Source organism: Brachycentrus maculatus, unplaced genomic scaffold (assembly GCF_059751285.1).
Source record: "Brachycentrus maculatus isolate JH-2025_06_01 unplaced genomic scaffold, ASM5975128v1 h1tg001045l, whole genome shotgun sequence".
Taxonomy (NCBI): domain Eukaryota; kingdom Metazoa; phylum Arthropoda; class Insecta; order Trichoptera; family Brachycentridae; genus Brachycentrus; species Brachycentrus maculatus.
In genome coordinates this window covers 546-16457 of record NW_028281754.1, presented here as the reverse complement: position 1 = coordinate 16457, position 15912 = coordinate 546, and the positions used below count along the sequence as shown (strand labels likewise).

Sequence of the window (15912 nt, the reverse complement as noted above, 5' to 3'; positions counted from 1 at the left end):
GCAGAAGATGATGTTACACAAATAATTGATGTTACCTACGATGATTTTGATGTAGCTTAGGTAGGCGTAAAGCATGTGTATGGATGTTTATTATATGAGAATAGTTCTCACTATTTTTTTTTCGATAGTTAAAGTGTTATTTAATATATTTTTCAGTGTTAGAATTCATCTTTTGCTCGAAAATAACTATTACATACAAAATAATAATTAAATAAAAGCATATTGTGATGAAATACCAGTTTGTTGAGGTTATTCTCAAATTTCATGTCGGTGGAGTTTGAGAGTTTTGATTTTTTAGCCCTCAATTGTTTGTAAAATTGTCATACTTTTGTCAAAATTAGAAACGTGTATTGAAAAATGTCCCAATAATTTATGGAAAAATAACTTTTTTTTTTAAAGAGTCATAATAATAATTTTAAATGACGATCAATGATGAAATTCTCGAGGGTAGAGAGAATAAAGCTCATTGACCAATGAGAAAGCAAAAATACCATAAACAATAGGAGATTATTACATCCCATAGATGTTTTATCGTGGCTTTGGAGCTACAGTCTGTTTACAGCCAAATAAATCATTTAAATTTTACCTCTAGTTTTTTTTTTGTTTTTGAAAACGACGATATAAGAAAGGAATGTAAGGCTGAACGAGGAATAATTGAAAAGATTAGAAAGAGCTCCTTGCGGTGGTATGGACATGTGGAGCGAATGGATAGCGAGAGAATGACTAAGAAAATATATGTGGCGAGTGTGAGAGAGAAAACAGAACGTGGACGACCGAAAAAGACTTGGCACGATCAGATCAATCAGAACCTAAAATCTGGCGGTGTCAAAAGTCTGCGTAATCGGAGGGCATGTATGACTAGATGTATGGATGTGAAGGAGGCTAGGAGTGTATGTCAGGACAGAAGAGTGTGGCGTTCCATCCTCTCTGCCTACCTCTGCGGGGAAACGGCGTGATGGTAGTAGTAGTAGTAGTAGTAGTATAAAAAAAACTAGAGGTAAAATAACCGTGAACAGTCTGTAAGTATCAACCATAGAAACATAACCTCAAACCTTTGAGCTGGAGTTTAAAATTCTCAAACTTTTTTACCCTAGCGCCCCATGCTAAAATATTTCAAGTTGAGATACAAATAATATTCATATATCATCCGTAGGATGAAAAATCCAGTGTCATTGATAATCAACTGGTCAAATAGAAGTACTTACAGGCTCTCTCTCCTAAACAAAATTAAATTACATTTGAACTGATTCGGGATAAATTTCACCTATATTCAATTGAAGTAAGCTATTCGTATATGTGGAGGTCCTCACCAAAACTTTACATTTTCATAATAAATGATATTAAGTAATCGGGAATTCTAGCTTATAAAACGTTTTGGTGCGATTTAATGATTTCATATTGTTTTAACACAGATTTCGATAGAATACAGTAAACAGAACTGATTTGCATTTTAAGGATTTTTTGTGCAATATTGGAAATGTAACTTTTTGGTGAGGACCTCCAAATGTACACTTAGCAAATTACTCAACTGATGGCGCCAATATCAGCCGTACTTCCAAATCTATTAATATGTGAAAGGAATGCACCAGCATTGCACATATCGCTCACTCCTTTCAAGAACGTCATAAATCAAAAAACTTGATTTTTCAGGAGAACGTTTTTAAAGTTTAGCAATATAGTACAATTTATTAAAAATAAATATCAAGCCACTTATTAAACTTTTTACTGTGCAACAGATCTTTTGAGGTAAAACCTGAAGGTTTTTCATCCATTAAAATTTTTTTTGGATATTAAAAAAATAGTTAAACAATACCTTTTCTTCAAAATGCAAAAACAACACTTTCTGCCGTGTACCGGGTAAATATTAAGTTAAAATATGCCTCTTTTGCTGGGATATAGTACATTTTCAGGGCATTCCGAAAACATGCACAACTGAAAATTGACGATTTTTTATTTATGACGTTCTTGAAAGGAGTGAGCGATATACGAGTTTCAAAATTGATGCAATATGGATGTTTAATAATAAACAGAATGGTGAATGTTACATAAGTGTATAAAGTGATCACTCAAGCTAGTCAAATAGCAGGTCGTAGGCCCTGGAGTGCGCAGACTTCCATCTTCTATTGTATTAAAATTATGATACCAAAAACATGTTTTTATTTAACTTTTCCGGGAGTATGGATGTAAATGAATGTCGGTATGAATTTTCCTCAAAGGAGTATCGGGGTTGATGAACGTCGAAGTCCATCTGTCAGTTCGTATGATGTAACATTCGATGTTTTGAAAATTTTATGTAAAAAGAGAAATATTTGTGTATTTATTATTTACACAAATATTTCAATTTAATACTATTTCTGTGAGCCTGAGCGGCTCATTATTAGAAACAGGTATCAAATTGCGGTAGAGTGGGTTTGAACCGAGAAACTCTGACTTAAGAGTCCGCGACACTAACCACGGGACCACAGCCTGAGATGTATAGGAATGACATATCGCTCACTCCTTTCAAGAACGCCATAAATCGAAATTCGTCAATTTTCAGTTGTGCATATTTTCGGAACGCCCAGAAAATGTACTATATCCCAGAGAAAGCAGCATATTTTTACTTAATATTTACCCGCTACAGGGCAGAAAGTGTTGTTTTTGCATTTTGAAGAAAATGTATTGTTTATTTTTTTTTTTAAATGTAATAAATATTTTTCAAATGGAGAACAAACCTTCAGGTTTTACCTAAAAAGGTCTGTTGCACAGTAAAAAGTTCAATAAGTGGCTTGATATTTATTTTTAATACATTGTATTATATTTTTAAACTTTAAAAACGTTCTCCTGAAAAATGAAGTATTTTGATTTATGACGTTCTTGAAAGGAGTGAGCGATATGTGGATATTTGTATGTGATTTTGTCATAAAATAAAACCTAGAGATGGTGCATTTTATTTTTTTGATTATTTTTACATAATTTCTATCTTCATAATACATAGATTTCGTGACATGAAAAATTATATTAATGTAAAAATATAAATTTTTAAACGATAAACTACCCAAATATTTTAAGGATAAAATCGTGTTAAACAAAAATTTTCATGAACATATTACTAGAAATAGGGATAAAATAAGACTGCCATTGTTGAAAAAAACCAAGTCACAAAATTGTTTAATGTATAAGGGTTTGAAAATGTATGATGAGATGCCTGAATGTATGAAGAATGAAAAGATTCTGAAAGAATTTGAAAATAAAAGTTTTGTTTACTGTAAGAAGATGTATATTGACACATTGTAGTCGGGCGCTTCAAACAATAGACTCTAGCCTAAAGCGGGTGTTTTTCGCAATTGGCGCAAAAATATATCGCTTTCTTAAAATTGACACAATTTCTAAACCAAATAATATTTTCGATTGAAATTTTCAAAGAAATCATATATGACATTTGATCATCAAAAATAAATTATAATCATAATTTTTAATTAAGTATTCCGTATTTCACAATTTTAGAAGCATTGTAAACTATAAAAAATAGTCTTCCCCTCCGAGGTATCATTCCCTATACAATGCTAATATATTCAAATAATAACACACCAAACAGTAAACAAAACAGTGCGAGCGGTATGAAAAATAGTCCAATACGTGAAATGGCTCAAACTAAACTTGAGATTGAGATCGCATAAAAACTCTAGATTTCTGGGGATGCCTTTACAAGCGACACACTAGCCAATCTGGACAAGACATCTCAAATAACGTCAACAGACTATCGCCTAGCACCCAGGTAGCAGATTACCCTTCAACGCGTTTTATTTCACGCTGATAACAAACCCGTACATTGCCGTTTCCCGCCGATAACCGACAGTCGACAAAAACGACATTTGCCGTGTCCCGCAGTTGACCGACAGTCCGCGAAAAACGGCAAATGCCGTGTCCCGACGACAATGTGTTAAATTAAGTGTAAATAATGGTTTATATTAGTGTAATATAAGCTAATAAAAGAAATAAAATAAAAGTAAAATAAAGTCAATTATTATACTCCCGGAAAGGTAAAAGATAATGAAGCACTTCCTCATTAATTAGAAATAACTAATAAAATAAAATACAGCCGTAAACAAATAATGATACCTTTATTTTAATACTAGCATATAATGTTTATAAAACCCAAATAACATATTCAACATGAACCATATCTATATAATATACAAAACAATATCACAAATGATTCAAGCATGTTCTATGTTGTTTTGTATCAAAGGAATATTTACATTCACAACGAATGCCGGGCTCGATGGGTTAACATTTCCTAACTTACAATGTAACTAAGGGGTAAGGTTAGATTACGAGGGTTAATTTACATATTTGCCAAACATATATCGCCACCTGTCAACACCTCAACTAACTCATTACTTATAACCCTTATCCGCACCCAATGGTGCATAGGGCACTGCATCGAATCGACGCAGTGTTATCTTGATCATTACTTACATTAAGGCAAGGTGATCACTCTTGCGCTTCAGGAACCAGTCCAGGGAAATATTAAACAAATATTACAGTGTAAAATCACTAATATTTATTTTAACCCCCCCTGGGAATCTAACCCGGGACTTCCAGTACGGTAGCTAAACACGCTGACCATTACACCACGTAGGCGGACAACTAACTATGAAACTTTTTTATTTATCTAATTGAATTTTACTATCAAAATCATCATGACATATGGAATCGAAAGTAGAGCAGACACCGCTGCCACAAAAAACGCGCTTAGAGTGTCAGAAATGAAGACTTTAATTTAATTTAAAAAAAAAATTCTATATCAGAAACTGGATAATTCACGCATAGGTGTCTCAACTTGAGATGAGTCATCTATCATTTTCACAAATGTCTCAATTGATGGCGCCAATATAAGCCATGCTTCCAAATCTATTAAATACCAACCAATATACGAAAGGAATCCAACAACATTACATACATAAATCTTTCAAAGAATTAATGTAATATGGGTCTTCAATAATGGGGGAATAGTGAATGTTACATGTGTATAAAGTGATCACTTAAACCAGCCTACGATAGGTTGTAACCATTCTAAATACCTAGACTTCTATATTCTTCTTCATCTATGTTGAGATGTCAAAATGTAAGGTCACTTTATACACTGTGCAGCATTCACAACTCTACCCAATATTGATTTACAACCATATTAATAAAATTTTAGGAAGTTCTATATATGCCACAAACCACAGGAATTTTTTCTTTCTTAAAAGTATATAGCCCCATTTCGTTGTCATTTGGGCCAAATTTGAAGTGGATTAACCCCGATTCAGTGCTATTTGATGCTACTACGGAGGCGATCAGATGGCAACACAGGGTCAAAATTACAAATTAAGAACACAAAAGTACTTGAACCCCATTTCAGGGTAATTTGGCCCTATTTCGGGGTTATTCCGCCCCGATTCAGTGCTATTTGATGCTATTACAGAGGTGATCAAATGGTAACACAGGGTCAACATTATAAACTAAGAACACAAAAGTACTTGACCCCGTTTCTATGTCATTTAACCCTTTTTTAGGGTCATTCTGCCCCGATTCGGTGCTATTCGATGCAACTACAGTGACGATTAGATGGCAACAAAGCGTCAAAAAAGTACTTGACCCCATTTCGGTGTCATTTAGCCCTATTTCGGGGTCATTAATCTCCGATTTGGTGCTATTCGATGCTACTACAGTGACGATCAGATGGCAATATAGGGTCAAAAAAGTACTTGACCCCATTTCGGTGTCATTTGGCCCTATTTTGGGGTAATTAATCCCCGATTCGGTGCTATTTGATGCTACTACAGCGACGATCAGATGGCAACGTAGGGTCAAAAAAGTGCTTGACCCCATTTTGGTGACTTTTATCCCTTCTTTGGGGTCATTCAGCACTGATCCGACACTATTCGATGCTACTACGGTGGCGATCAGATGGCAACACATTGTCAAAATCGTATAAATTAAGAACACAACAACGAGATACAAAAGTAATTCATATAATTCGAATTTACAATTCACAATAATCGTAATTTAAGATATTCCGTTTATAATAATCAATATTTATACAAGTAAAAATAATATTAATTATTTATATAGAATTAATCTGACACCCATATAAAATATATCTTTAACATAAAAACAAATCATACTACATTTTTTAAATATTTTTTCAGGTATGCATATAATAATAAGATGAAACAAACAATGAAGAGTACATAAAGATGATTAGGAAAAAAATATCATTTCATTTAAAATAAAAAAAACAAAAATAACTAGTTCTCTTTCTGATATTTCATAAAATCAGAAAATGGCTAAAGTGAAAAATTATACATTAGAAATAACAACAAAAAAATTAATTATTTCAGCACAGGCTAAAGCTTTGGCTAAAATAGCTTGAGTCAACTTAGCTCTAGCCTGATCCAACTTGGTGTTGCGTTTAGCCATCACAATTGTTGCTTTGGCCAAAACACTCCCACCATTAATTAGTCTAAGCCGACTTACCTTTGGTCTAATCCAACTCAGCTTTTCTTCAGGCTTAGTTAGCTGTATCTTTGGCCATAAAAGCCTCAGAATAGCCTTAGCCAATTTAACTTTAGCCTAATCCAACATAGCTTTGAATTAGGCCTGCTTGCTGTAAAAATAATAGCGTCAGCATCACTAATTCTGTGATCCAACCGTTTTGTTTAGCTAACATAGCTGTACCTTTAACAAAAACAAGCTCAGTATTTGTCCGAGCCATGTTAGCTTTAGCCTGCTCTAATAAGGCGTCGCATTTAGCAAACATAGCTGTAGCCATGGCCAAAAAAGCTCCAGAATTAGCCAACATACCTGATGCTTAGTCAACGTAACTTTACAGGAAAGATTGAAAGAAGGAAAGACTCAGCAGTTGATAAAAATGTTTCGATATTAAGTAAGTTGGCTAATTTTTCATCAAATGAATCATATGCCAAGTACAACCATGCTTCGATTTTACTCGGCCCAATTTTGACATAATTTGCTTAAGAAATGATCCACACTTGGAATCACATCTAGCAAAAAATCAAATGATCATAGAGATTATACAATATTTAGATAAATGAACAGATTACATTTAATAATAATTGTAAATTTTATATGAAATGTTAAAATCAAACACTGATTTTTGATATTTTGAATATTTTAAATTAGTTATAAAACAAATCCTGAAGAGGGCAACAGGTTGTTACCGAAAGTAGTTGGTTTTTTAATTTAAAAAAAAAGTGAGTGGACCAAAAAACGTCTTTTTATTTCTCCAAATAACTGATTTATGAGTCTACTAAATTGTATTCTATTGAAAAAAACACATATCCCTTACTCCTTTCAAGAACGTCATAAATCAAAAAACCTGATTTTTCAGGGAGAACGTTTTTAAAGTTTAAAAATATAACACAATGTATTAAAAATAAATATCAAGCCACTTATTGGACTTTTTACTGTGCAACAGATCTTTTTAGGTAAAACCTGAAGGTTTTTTCTGCATTCGAAAAATATTTAGCATATTTTTAAAAATTATTAAATAATACCTTTTCTTCAAAATGCAAAAACAACATTTTCTGCCCTGTAGCGGGTAAATATTAAGTTAAAAATATGCCTGTTTTGCTGGGATATAGTACATTTTCTAGGCATTCCGAAAACATGCACAACTGAAAATTGACGAATTTTGATTTATGACGTTCTTGAAAGGAGTGAGCGATATTAATTATATTTGTGATAATTGTTTTGACTCATGGCCAAATATAATTTTTATGTGTTTTCAACAGTAAAATACAATTTGGTAGACCCAAAAACCTGTGTTTGTTTTTAACATTTAATACATAAATTAAAATGAAGTTCTACAAATTAAATGCCAATTCAATAAATAAATAATTGTCAATGGCTACTGTATACATAAAATTACTGTATCTAAAGATAATTCACATCAATATTTTGCCACGATTTTTGAATTTTTAGAAGAAATATACTTCAGAAATAAACATATCCATACATTGGACACATTTCTGAATAAATAAAGGTTTTTATTGCACAACATATTGAATTTATTCCTTTGATACTAACCAACATAGGGAGCGATGAAATTGATTAGAAAACGGACGATATAATGCAAAATTCATTATGAAAAATTGGACTATTCACATAATTATCCATGGGGTTGACGACGTTCAGTAGTTCGCCGGGTTGTAGAGTGACGGAGCTCCCTATAAAGAATAAAAATGATAATAAAAAATGCGAGAATTAGGAAAGACGAAATGGGAGAATTAACGATGACAAATGCGAGAATTAAGAAAGACAAAATGGGAGAATTAAGGATGATAAAATGCGAGAATCAAGGATGACGGAATGGGAGAATTAACGATGACAAATGCGAGAATCAAGTGTGACAACATTTAAGAATTAAGGATGGAAAATCACGAGAATTAAGGATGACAAAATGGGAGAATTAACGATGACAAATGCGAGAATCAAGTATGACAACATTTAAGAATTAAGGATGGAAAATCACGAGAATTAAGGATGACGAAATAGGAGAATTAACAATGACAAATGCGAGATTCAAGTATGACAACATTTAAGAATTAAGGATGGAAAATCACGAGAATTAAGGATGACGAAATAGGAGAATTAACAATGACAAATGCGAGAAACAAGTATGACAACATTTAAGAATTAAGGATGGCAAAACACGAGAATTAAGGATGACAAATGCGAGAATCAAGTATAACAACATTTAAGAATTAGGGATGGCAAAACACGAGACAAAACCTGAGAATTAAGGATAACAAAATGCGAGAATCAAGGATGACGAAATGTAAGAATTAAGTTTGACAAACGCGAAAATAAAAGATCAACATTTCATACAATCGTAAGAGCCAATTTCTTTTTCTTCTTCTAACCCTTATCCCCAACAGACGGTGCATAGGGCACTGCATCATATTGATGCAGTGCCATCTTGATCGTTACTTACATGAAGGTAAGATGATCAATCCAGCGCCTTAGGAACCAGTTCAGTGTAATGTTAAATAAATATCGGAGTGACTCCTGGGAATCTAACTCGGGACCTCCAGCCCGGTAGCTGTAGCCGAATGCGTTAACCGCTACACTACGGGGGTGGACTAATATATCAGATATATATTGGTGGAAGTACATGTAGGTATACCTTTTAGTCGCATTCATTTATGTCACTTTTAGTAAGCTTGTGAGAAAAAAAGGAGAGAATCTATTGAAAAGTCATATGAAAAAAAGACAACAACTAATAAACTAATTTGGTCAGTAAACTAATTTGTTAATAATAAGTTATCGTAAATTTTTATTAAATTTAATTAAACAAATAAATATAAATACTATAAATATTATTTTAAAATCAAACTATGGATTATTCACCCTACGGATGAGATATCAATTTTAAAGGTATCTCAACTTGATATGTGACATCTATCTATCATTCTTCTTTATATAAAATATCCTATATATATTCTAAACGTATCGTAGTCATACAGGAGAAAGTGACCAACTAACAACACGTAAAATATTCAGGGGGGCCATTTAAGTCACTTTTGCTTGGCAGGAAATTAAACACCAATGCAGTTAGTTATTTTTGACATCTCATCAAAGATGAAGAAGAATATGGAAGTCTGGGCTTTACGGGGCTGACGACCGTCATAGGCTGGTTTAAGTGTTCACTTTTCATTTTCAACAAGTCAATATATTATACTTCCAAGATTAAAATCCTTTCGGATTTTTTCAGGGCAATACTAAGCTAGTAAGATATCAAATAGTTAATGATCACGTTTTTGTAAAAAATTGTACTTGGTCACTTTCTCCTGTATGACTACGATATAGAAAATCGTATCAGCATGTGGAACATTTGGAGACCATTGCATATCATACAGATTTCAAGAATTAAGGCAATATGGATGTTCAATAATGGGCAGAATGGTAACATTACACAAGTGTATAAAGTGATTGCTTAGCTAAGTTCGCCAAATGATAGGTCATAAGCCCTTGGATGCTCAGACTTCCGTCTTCTTTCATGTAAAGAGAATCGGTCAAACACATCGCTCACTCCTTTCAAGAACGTCATAAATAAAAAATCGTCAATTTTCAATTGTGCATGTTTTCAGAATGCCCAGAAAATGTACTATATCCCAGCAAAAGCGGCATATTTTTAACTTCATATTTACCCGATACAGGGCAGAAAGTGTTGTTTTTGCATTTTGAAGAAAAGGTATTGTTTAATTATTTAAAAAAAAAAATATATATAAGACCCTTATCCGCACCCCAATGGTGCATACGGCTCTGCGTCATATAAACGCAGTGTCATCTTGATCGTTTATACATGAAGGAAAGGTGATCAGCCCTCCGCTTCAAGTACCAGTCCAGGGTAATATTGAATAAATATTACAGTGAAAAAATCACTCATATTTATTCTTACCCCCCCTGGGAATCGAACCCGGGTCTTCCAGTACGGTAGCCGAGCGTGCTGACCACTACACTACGGAGGCGGACGAAATTATTTTTCAAATGGAGAAAAAACCTTCAGGTTAAACTTAAAAAGATCTGTTGCAGAGTAAAAGGTTCAAGAAGTGGCTTGATATTTATTTGTAGTAAATTGTATTATATTTTTAAGCTTTAAAAACATACTCCTGAAAAATCAAGTTTTTTGATTTATGACGTTCTTGAAAGGAGTGAGCGACATGTCAAAATAGATTTCAAAAAATCGTGGTATTTACCTATTAAAAATTAATTTTCCATCTACCTACTTCCCTATACTCTCTTTTTCCTTTGCCTTCCTTATTATCATCAATTTGTAAATTATGTTTTTTTTTAAATGTTCAAGTACTATCTATCTACCCTCTCAATATCACTAGTCTGTTTTTGGTTTGGTTGGAAGATATTGCTTTTTAGCAATAATCCCGCCAATGTTCTTATTTTTCTATACATGAAGTTTAAATAAATAAATATATATATATATATATATATATATATATATATATATATATATATATATATATATATATATATATATATATATATAAATATATATATATATATATATATATATATATATATATATATATATATATATATATATATATATATATATATATATATATATATATATATATATATATATATATATATATATATATATATATATATATATATATATATATATATATATATATATATATATATATATATATATATATATATATATATATATATATATATATATATATATATATATATATATATATATATATATATATATATATATATATATATATATATATATATATATATATATATATATATATATATATATATATATATATATATATATATATATATATATATATATATATATATATATATATATATATATATATATATATATATATGATGCTATTTACCTGTTCACTGTTGTTATTAGTAGCTCCCGGTACAAAGTAGGAGGTGGGTGCTGCGGCCTGCATGGACGCCCCCAACACTTCAGCAGCTGGGGGCAGGGGCTTCATTGGGGCCCCGCTCGGATTAAAGACATCTACGTATGACTTCTTTATATCTAAAAACAAAAATATAACAATATAATACACTTTTCTTTACACGTCAGTTTAAGATGGAGACCTTGGGAGAACAAAAGAGGCGTCGGAAGACTTCAAAAGAGATGGTTCAGCGGCATAGTCGCTGTGGGGGGTAGAAACTGGCTGCAAGCAGCAACCGACCGAAGGGAATAGAAAGATATGGAAGAGGCCTATATCCAGCAGTGGAGGACAGAGGGCTCATGAAGAAATATAAAAATCCCATATAATCGATTTCCTTGTTATCCAAAAAACATGAGAAAAAAATGTAAGCAAAGATAAATTTATAACTACTATACACTCTTGTGTATACCTGCTTTCTTAGTAAGACGCAAGTGTTGACAGCGTGACACGACTAGAGATAACTAATTTATGCATTAATTTTAAATCAAACACAGATTTATTGAGTCTACTAAGTTATATTTTCTTAACAAAAAGACAAAAAATTAATATTGTGACAATTGTTTCGCCTTGTTAGGGCTTTCTCAAACGAATGTCATTATCAAACGAACGACATTCGTTTTATAATGCCCTAACAAGGCGAAAAAATTGTCACAATATTAATTTTGTTAATAAAATACAACTTAGTTGACTAAAAAAATCTGTGTTTGATTTAAAATTAATACATGAATTAAAATGGAGTTCTACAAATTAAACGCCAAATCAATAAAAAGAGATAACTAACCTAAAAAATAGATATTTTGCCCTTGAAAATGATTTTTTTTAACAGAATGATAGTTTGGATCGGATCATTCATTCCCGTTTTCTTTCTGTGTCGTATTTTTTACCATTTTTATATTTTGTTATATTTTAAGGCTCATCAAGAGGTTGGTCCACTCCATTTTTCTCTATGCTGCTGAGAAATGGACCAGCATGAAAAGCAGCAGAAAGGAGAAAAATTGTGATCGTTCCTTCCAAATTTGTGTATTTTTTATAAGAATTTGTGTATTAAAATTGGGATTTTGTCCGCCTCCATAGTGCAATGGTCAGCGTGTTTAGCTACCGTGCTGGAGGTCCCGGGTTCGATTCCCAGGGGGGTGAAAATAAATATTAGTGATTTTGCACTGTAATATTTATTTAATATTACCCTGGACTGGTTCCTGAAGCGCAAGAGTGATCACCTTGCCTTCATGTAAGTAATGATCAAGATAACACTGCGTCAATTCGATGCAGTGCCCTATGCACCATTGGGTGCGGATAAGGGTTATAAGTAAGTAAGTAATATTAAAATTGTATTCATAAATGTATGCGAGAAGAACAGACGCAGTTCGACTTTTATTTTGTTTACAATATTGTCTCCACCACATGTAACTCCTTTTAAATCGTATACATAAAGGGTGGAGGACTAATCTTTGCATGCTCAGATAAGATTAAAATTCAAACATATAAACGTCGCACTCGCTATTTGTCTATTGGCGTCGCTTTGTTCTTCTCGCCCTTATAACTTTTATAATTTTCGATAAATAAATAATTGTCTTCATTTGCGAGTTTCCATCTTCCTCATCATAAGTGTTCCAGTACCATTAGACCGTTACAGTGGTGTTGGAGGCACATGCTCGGTATTCCATGGACAGCTAGACGCACCAACGAGTCCATTTGTCAGGAGTATTACTTGGATGGCTTGACTCTGGCCAGTGTCTGTACACGACGGATCATTTAATTATTGGACACGTTGCGCGTGGTAATGAGGATAGCCTGGAACGACTGGTTGTGATTGGTAGCCTGGAGGGTAAGAGAGGAAGAGAAAGATCCCCCACACGATGGACCAATCAATTTAAGGTGTTTGGAGCGCTTCGTGCAGCGCAGTCAACAGACAATTGGAGAACACTCATATTATTTTTTGACATCTCATCAAAGATGAAGAAGAGGAAGTCTGGGCATTTACGGGGCTGACGACCGTCATAGGCTGGTTTAAGTGATCACTTTACACACGTGTAACATTCACCAATTCTACCCATTATTGACAACCACACTACTCAAATTCTTGGAAGTTCTATATATATGAACCAATTTAGAAACCTTGTTCTTGAATCACTAGAACTTCACTAGAGACATCTATTGGTGAGATGTAAAGAAGCTATTTTATTAAGATAAAAAAGCTTTTTATTTGTCAAAAAATAATATGAAAATAACTCCTGTAATAGGAGATAATCCAGATTTTGCGAACAAGTATTTGGACACACTCAAAATGTTGGAGAAGACTCATTGCTTGTACAAGGGACACAACCCTCAGTAATGAGGACTGAGACGGAGAAGATTTTTTTACCAATGTTTAGTAACAACATCACTCGTAAGGGTACTTTAGTAACCTAGGGTATAATTTATTATCTTAAATTAAAGTTTTACTTGCAGATTTTAAGAAATAGTGGTATTTACTAGTAAAACATTAATTAAAAATGGATAGATTTTACTACAAAGTGACTGCCGAATCAATTAATGAAATTATAATTTATTTCTTACGTCTTCCTTTCTGTAGTTTGAAAATATTAGGTGTAGGCACTGCGGCAGGGGGGGCTGATCCGGGAGGGCCCGGAGGAGGAGGCATTCCGGAGGGAGGTGGGGTTAGGTCGGACTGCGTCACGGCTGGTTGGTACCTGAAATTCAACATTATTTCATATGAGGTTAGTCCTACGTGTGATGCACACTGCCAAGTTATAGATTCACAGTTATCTCTAAACCCGTCTATCTGCGATAGTCATTAATGAAGCATCACAGCAACCATAGTCGAATAGTAGACACATTTGTATAGTCACAAAGAATGGTGCCACCCATAGTCGAATAGCAGACACATTTGTGTAGCGTTACAGGGGATAGTGCCACCCATAGGCGAATAGCAGGCATATTTGTATAGTCACAGAGGATGGTGCCACCCATAGTCGAAAAGCAGGCATATTTGAGTAGTCACAGAGGATGGTGCCACCCATAGTCGAATAGCAGGCACATTTGTGTAGCGTCATGGGATAGTGCCACCCATAGTCGAATAGCAGGCATATTTGAGTAATCACAGAGGATGGTGCCACCCATAGTCGAATAGCAGACACATTGTGTAGTCGGAGAGGATGGTGCCACCCATAGTCGAATAGCAGGCACATTTGTTTAGCATCACAGGGGATAGTGCCACCCATAGTCGAATAGCACACATTTGTGTAGTCACAGAGGATGGTGCCACCCAAAGTCGAATAGCAGGCATATTTGTGTACAATCACAGGTGATAAAGCATATTGATATATAGATTTGAGAATACAAAGCCTGTTTTTGCAAGCATCATTCGCCTCTTCCACATTTGTACACCTACTTATATATACACGCTGATCACTTTCACCTATTGGAAAAACTTAAAAATGCCAATTTTTCCTCGGTTTTCTTCTGTTATATTAATCCATTCCATCCATCCAATTCATCCATCCAATTCCAACCATATTAATCTCACATATTTCTTTAACCATTACTTCCTCACTCATTCGTTCCACATGCTCAAACTATCTCAACACACCTTTCCTAGTTTTATCGATATTGCTTATCAATCATTTAAATGTATATATCAATCATTTAACTGTACGGCCAACCCCATGGTAGACGACTCCCGGAAGACCACCAAAAAGATGGGTTGATAGCTGGGAATCGACGTCGCAGGAGGCTAATCCCTCTTAAAAACAGGCCACAAGGCCTATAATAATAAGAAGAAGAAGAATCATTTAAATTTTGTATTCTTACCCAAAGTTGTTATTACTGAGGTTAGGTCGGACAATGTCAGACATCTTGGGAGGAAGGGTCAACTGGGATTGCTGTTCATCTTCATCGGCGTCTAAGTTGACCCATTTCTTCTTATCAGAATCCCACACAATCTGAAAAATATTTGTCCAGTAAGAAAATTGATATCGCTCACTCCTTTCAAGAACGTCATAAATCAAAAATCGTCAATTTTCAGTTGTGCATGTTTTCGGAATGTAAAGAAAATGTACTATATCCCAGCAAAAGAGGATATTTTTAACTTAATATTTACCAGCTACAGGGCAGAAAGTGGTGTTTTTGTGTCAGAAAGAAAAGGTATTGTTTAATTATTTTTTTAAAATATAATAAATATTTTTCAAATGAAGAAAAAACCTTCAGGTTTTACCTAAAACGATCTGTTGCACAGTAAAAAGTTCAATAAGTGGTTTGATATTTATTTTTAATACATTGTATTATGTTTTTAAACTTTAAAAACGTTCTCCTGAAAAATCAAGTTTTTTTTTATGACGTTCTTGAAAGGAGTGAGCGATATCTCACACATAGATGAGGAAAAATGATGAAATCTGGGCTTTCACAG

General features: G+C 33.5%; 1 protein-coding gene across 1 annotated transcript; it reads right to left on the bottom strand.

The window, feature by feature from the left end:
- Positions 1-4086: 4086 nt before the first annotated feature.
- LOC148299620 (uncharacterized) lies at positions 4087-15448 on the bottom strand (the record flags this gene model as incomplete). The annotated part of the gene is made up of 4 exons (XM_088275880.1): positions 4087-8219; positions 11436-11587; positions 14064-14197; positions 15318-15448. Coding segments are annotated over 4 exons (453 nt in total), but the record flags the coding sequence as incomplete, so codon positions are not given.
- Positions 15449-15912: the final 464 nt, after the last annotated feature.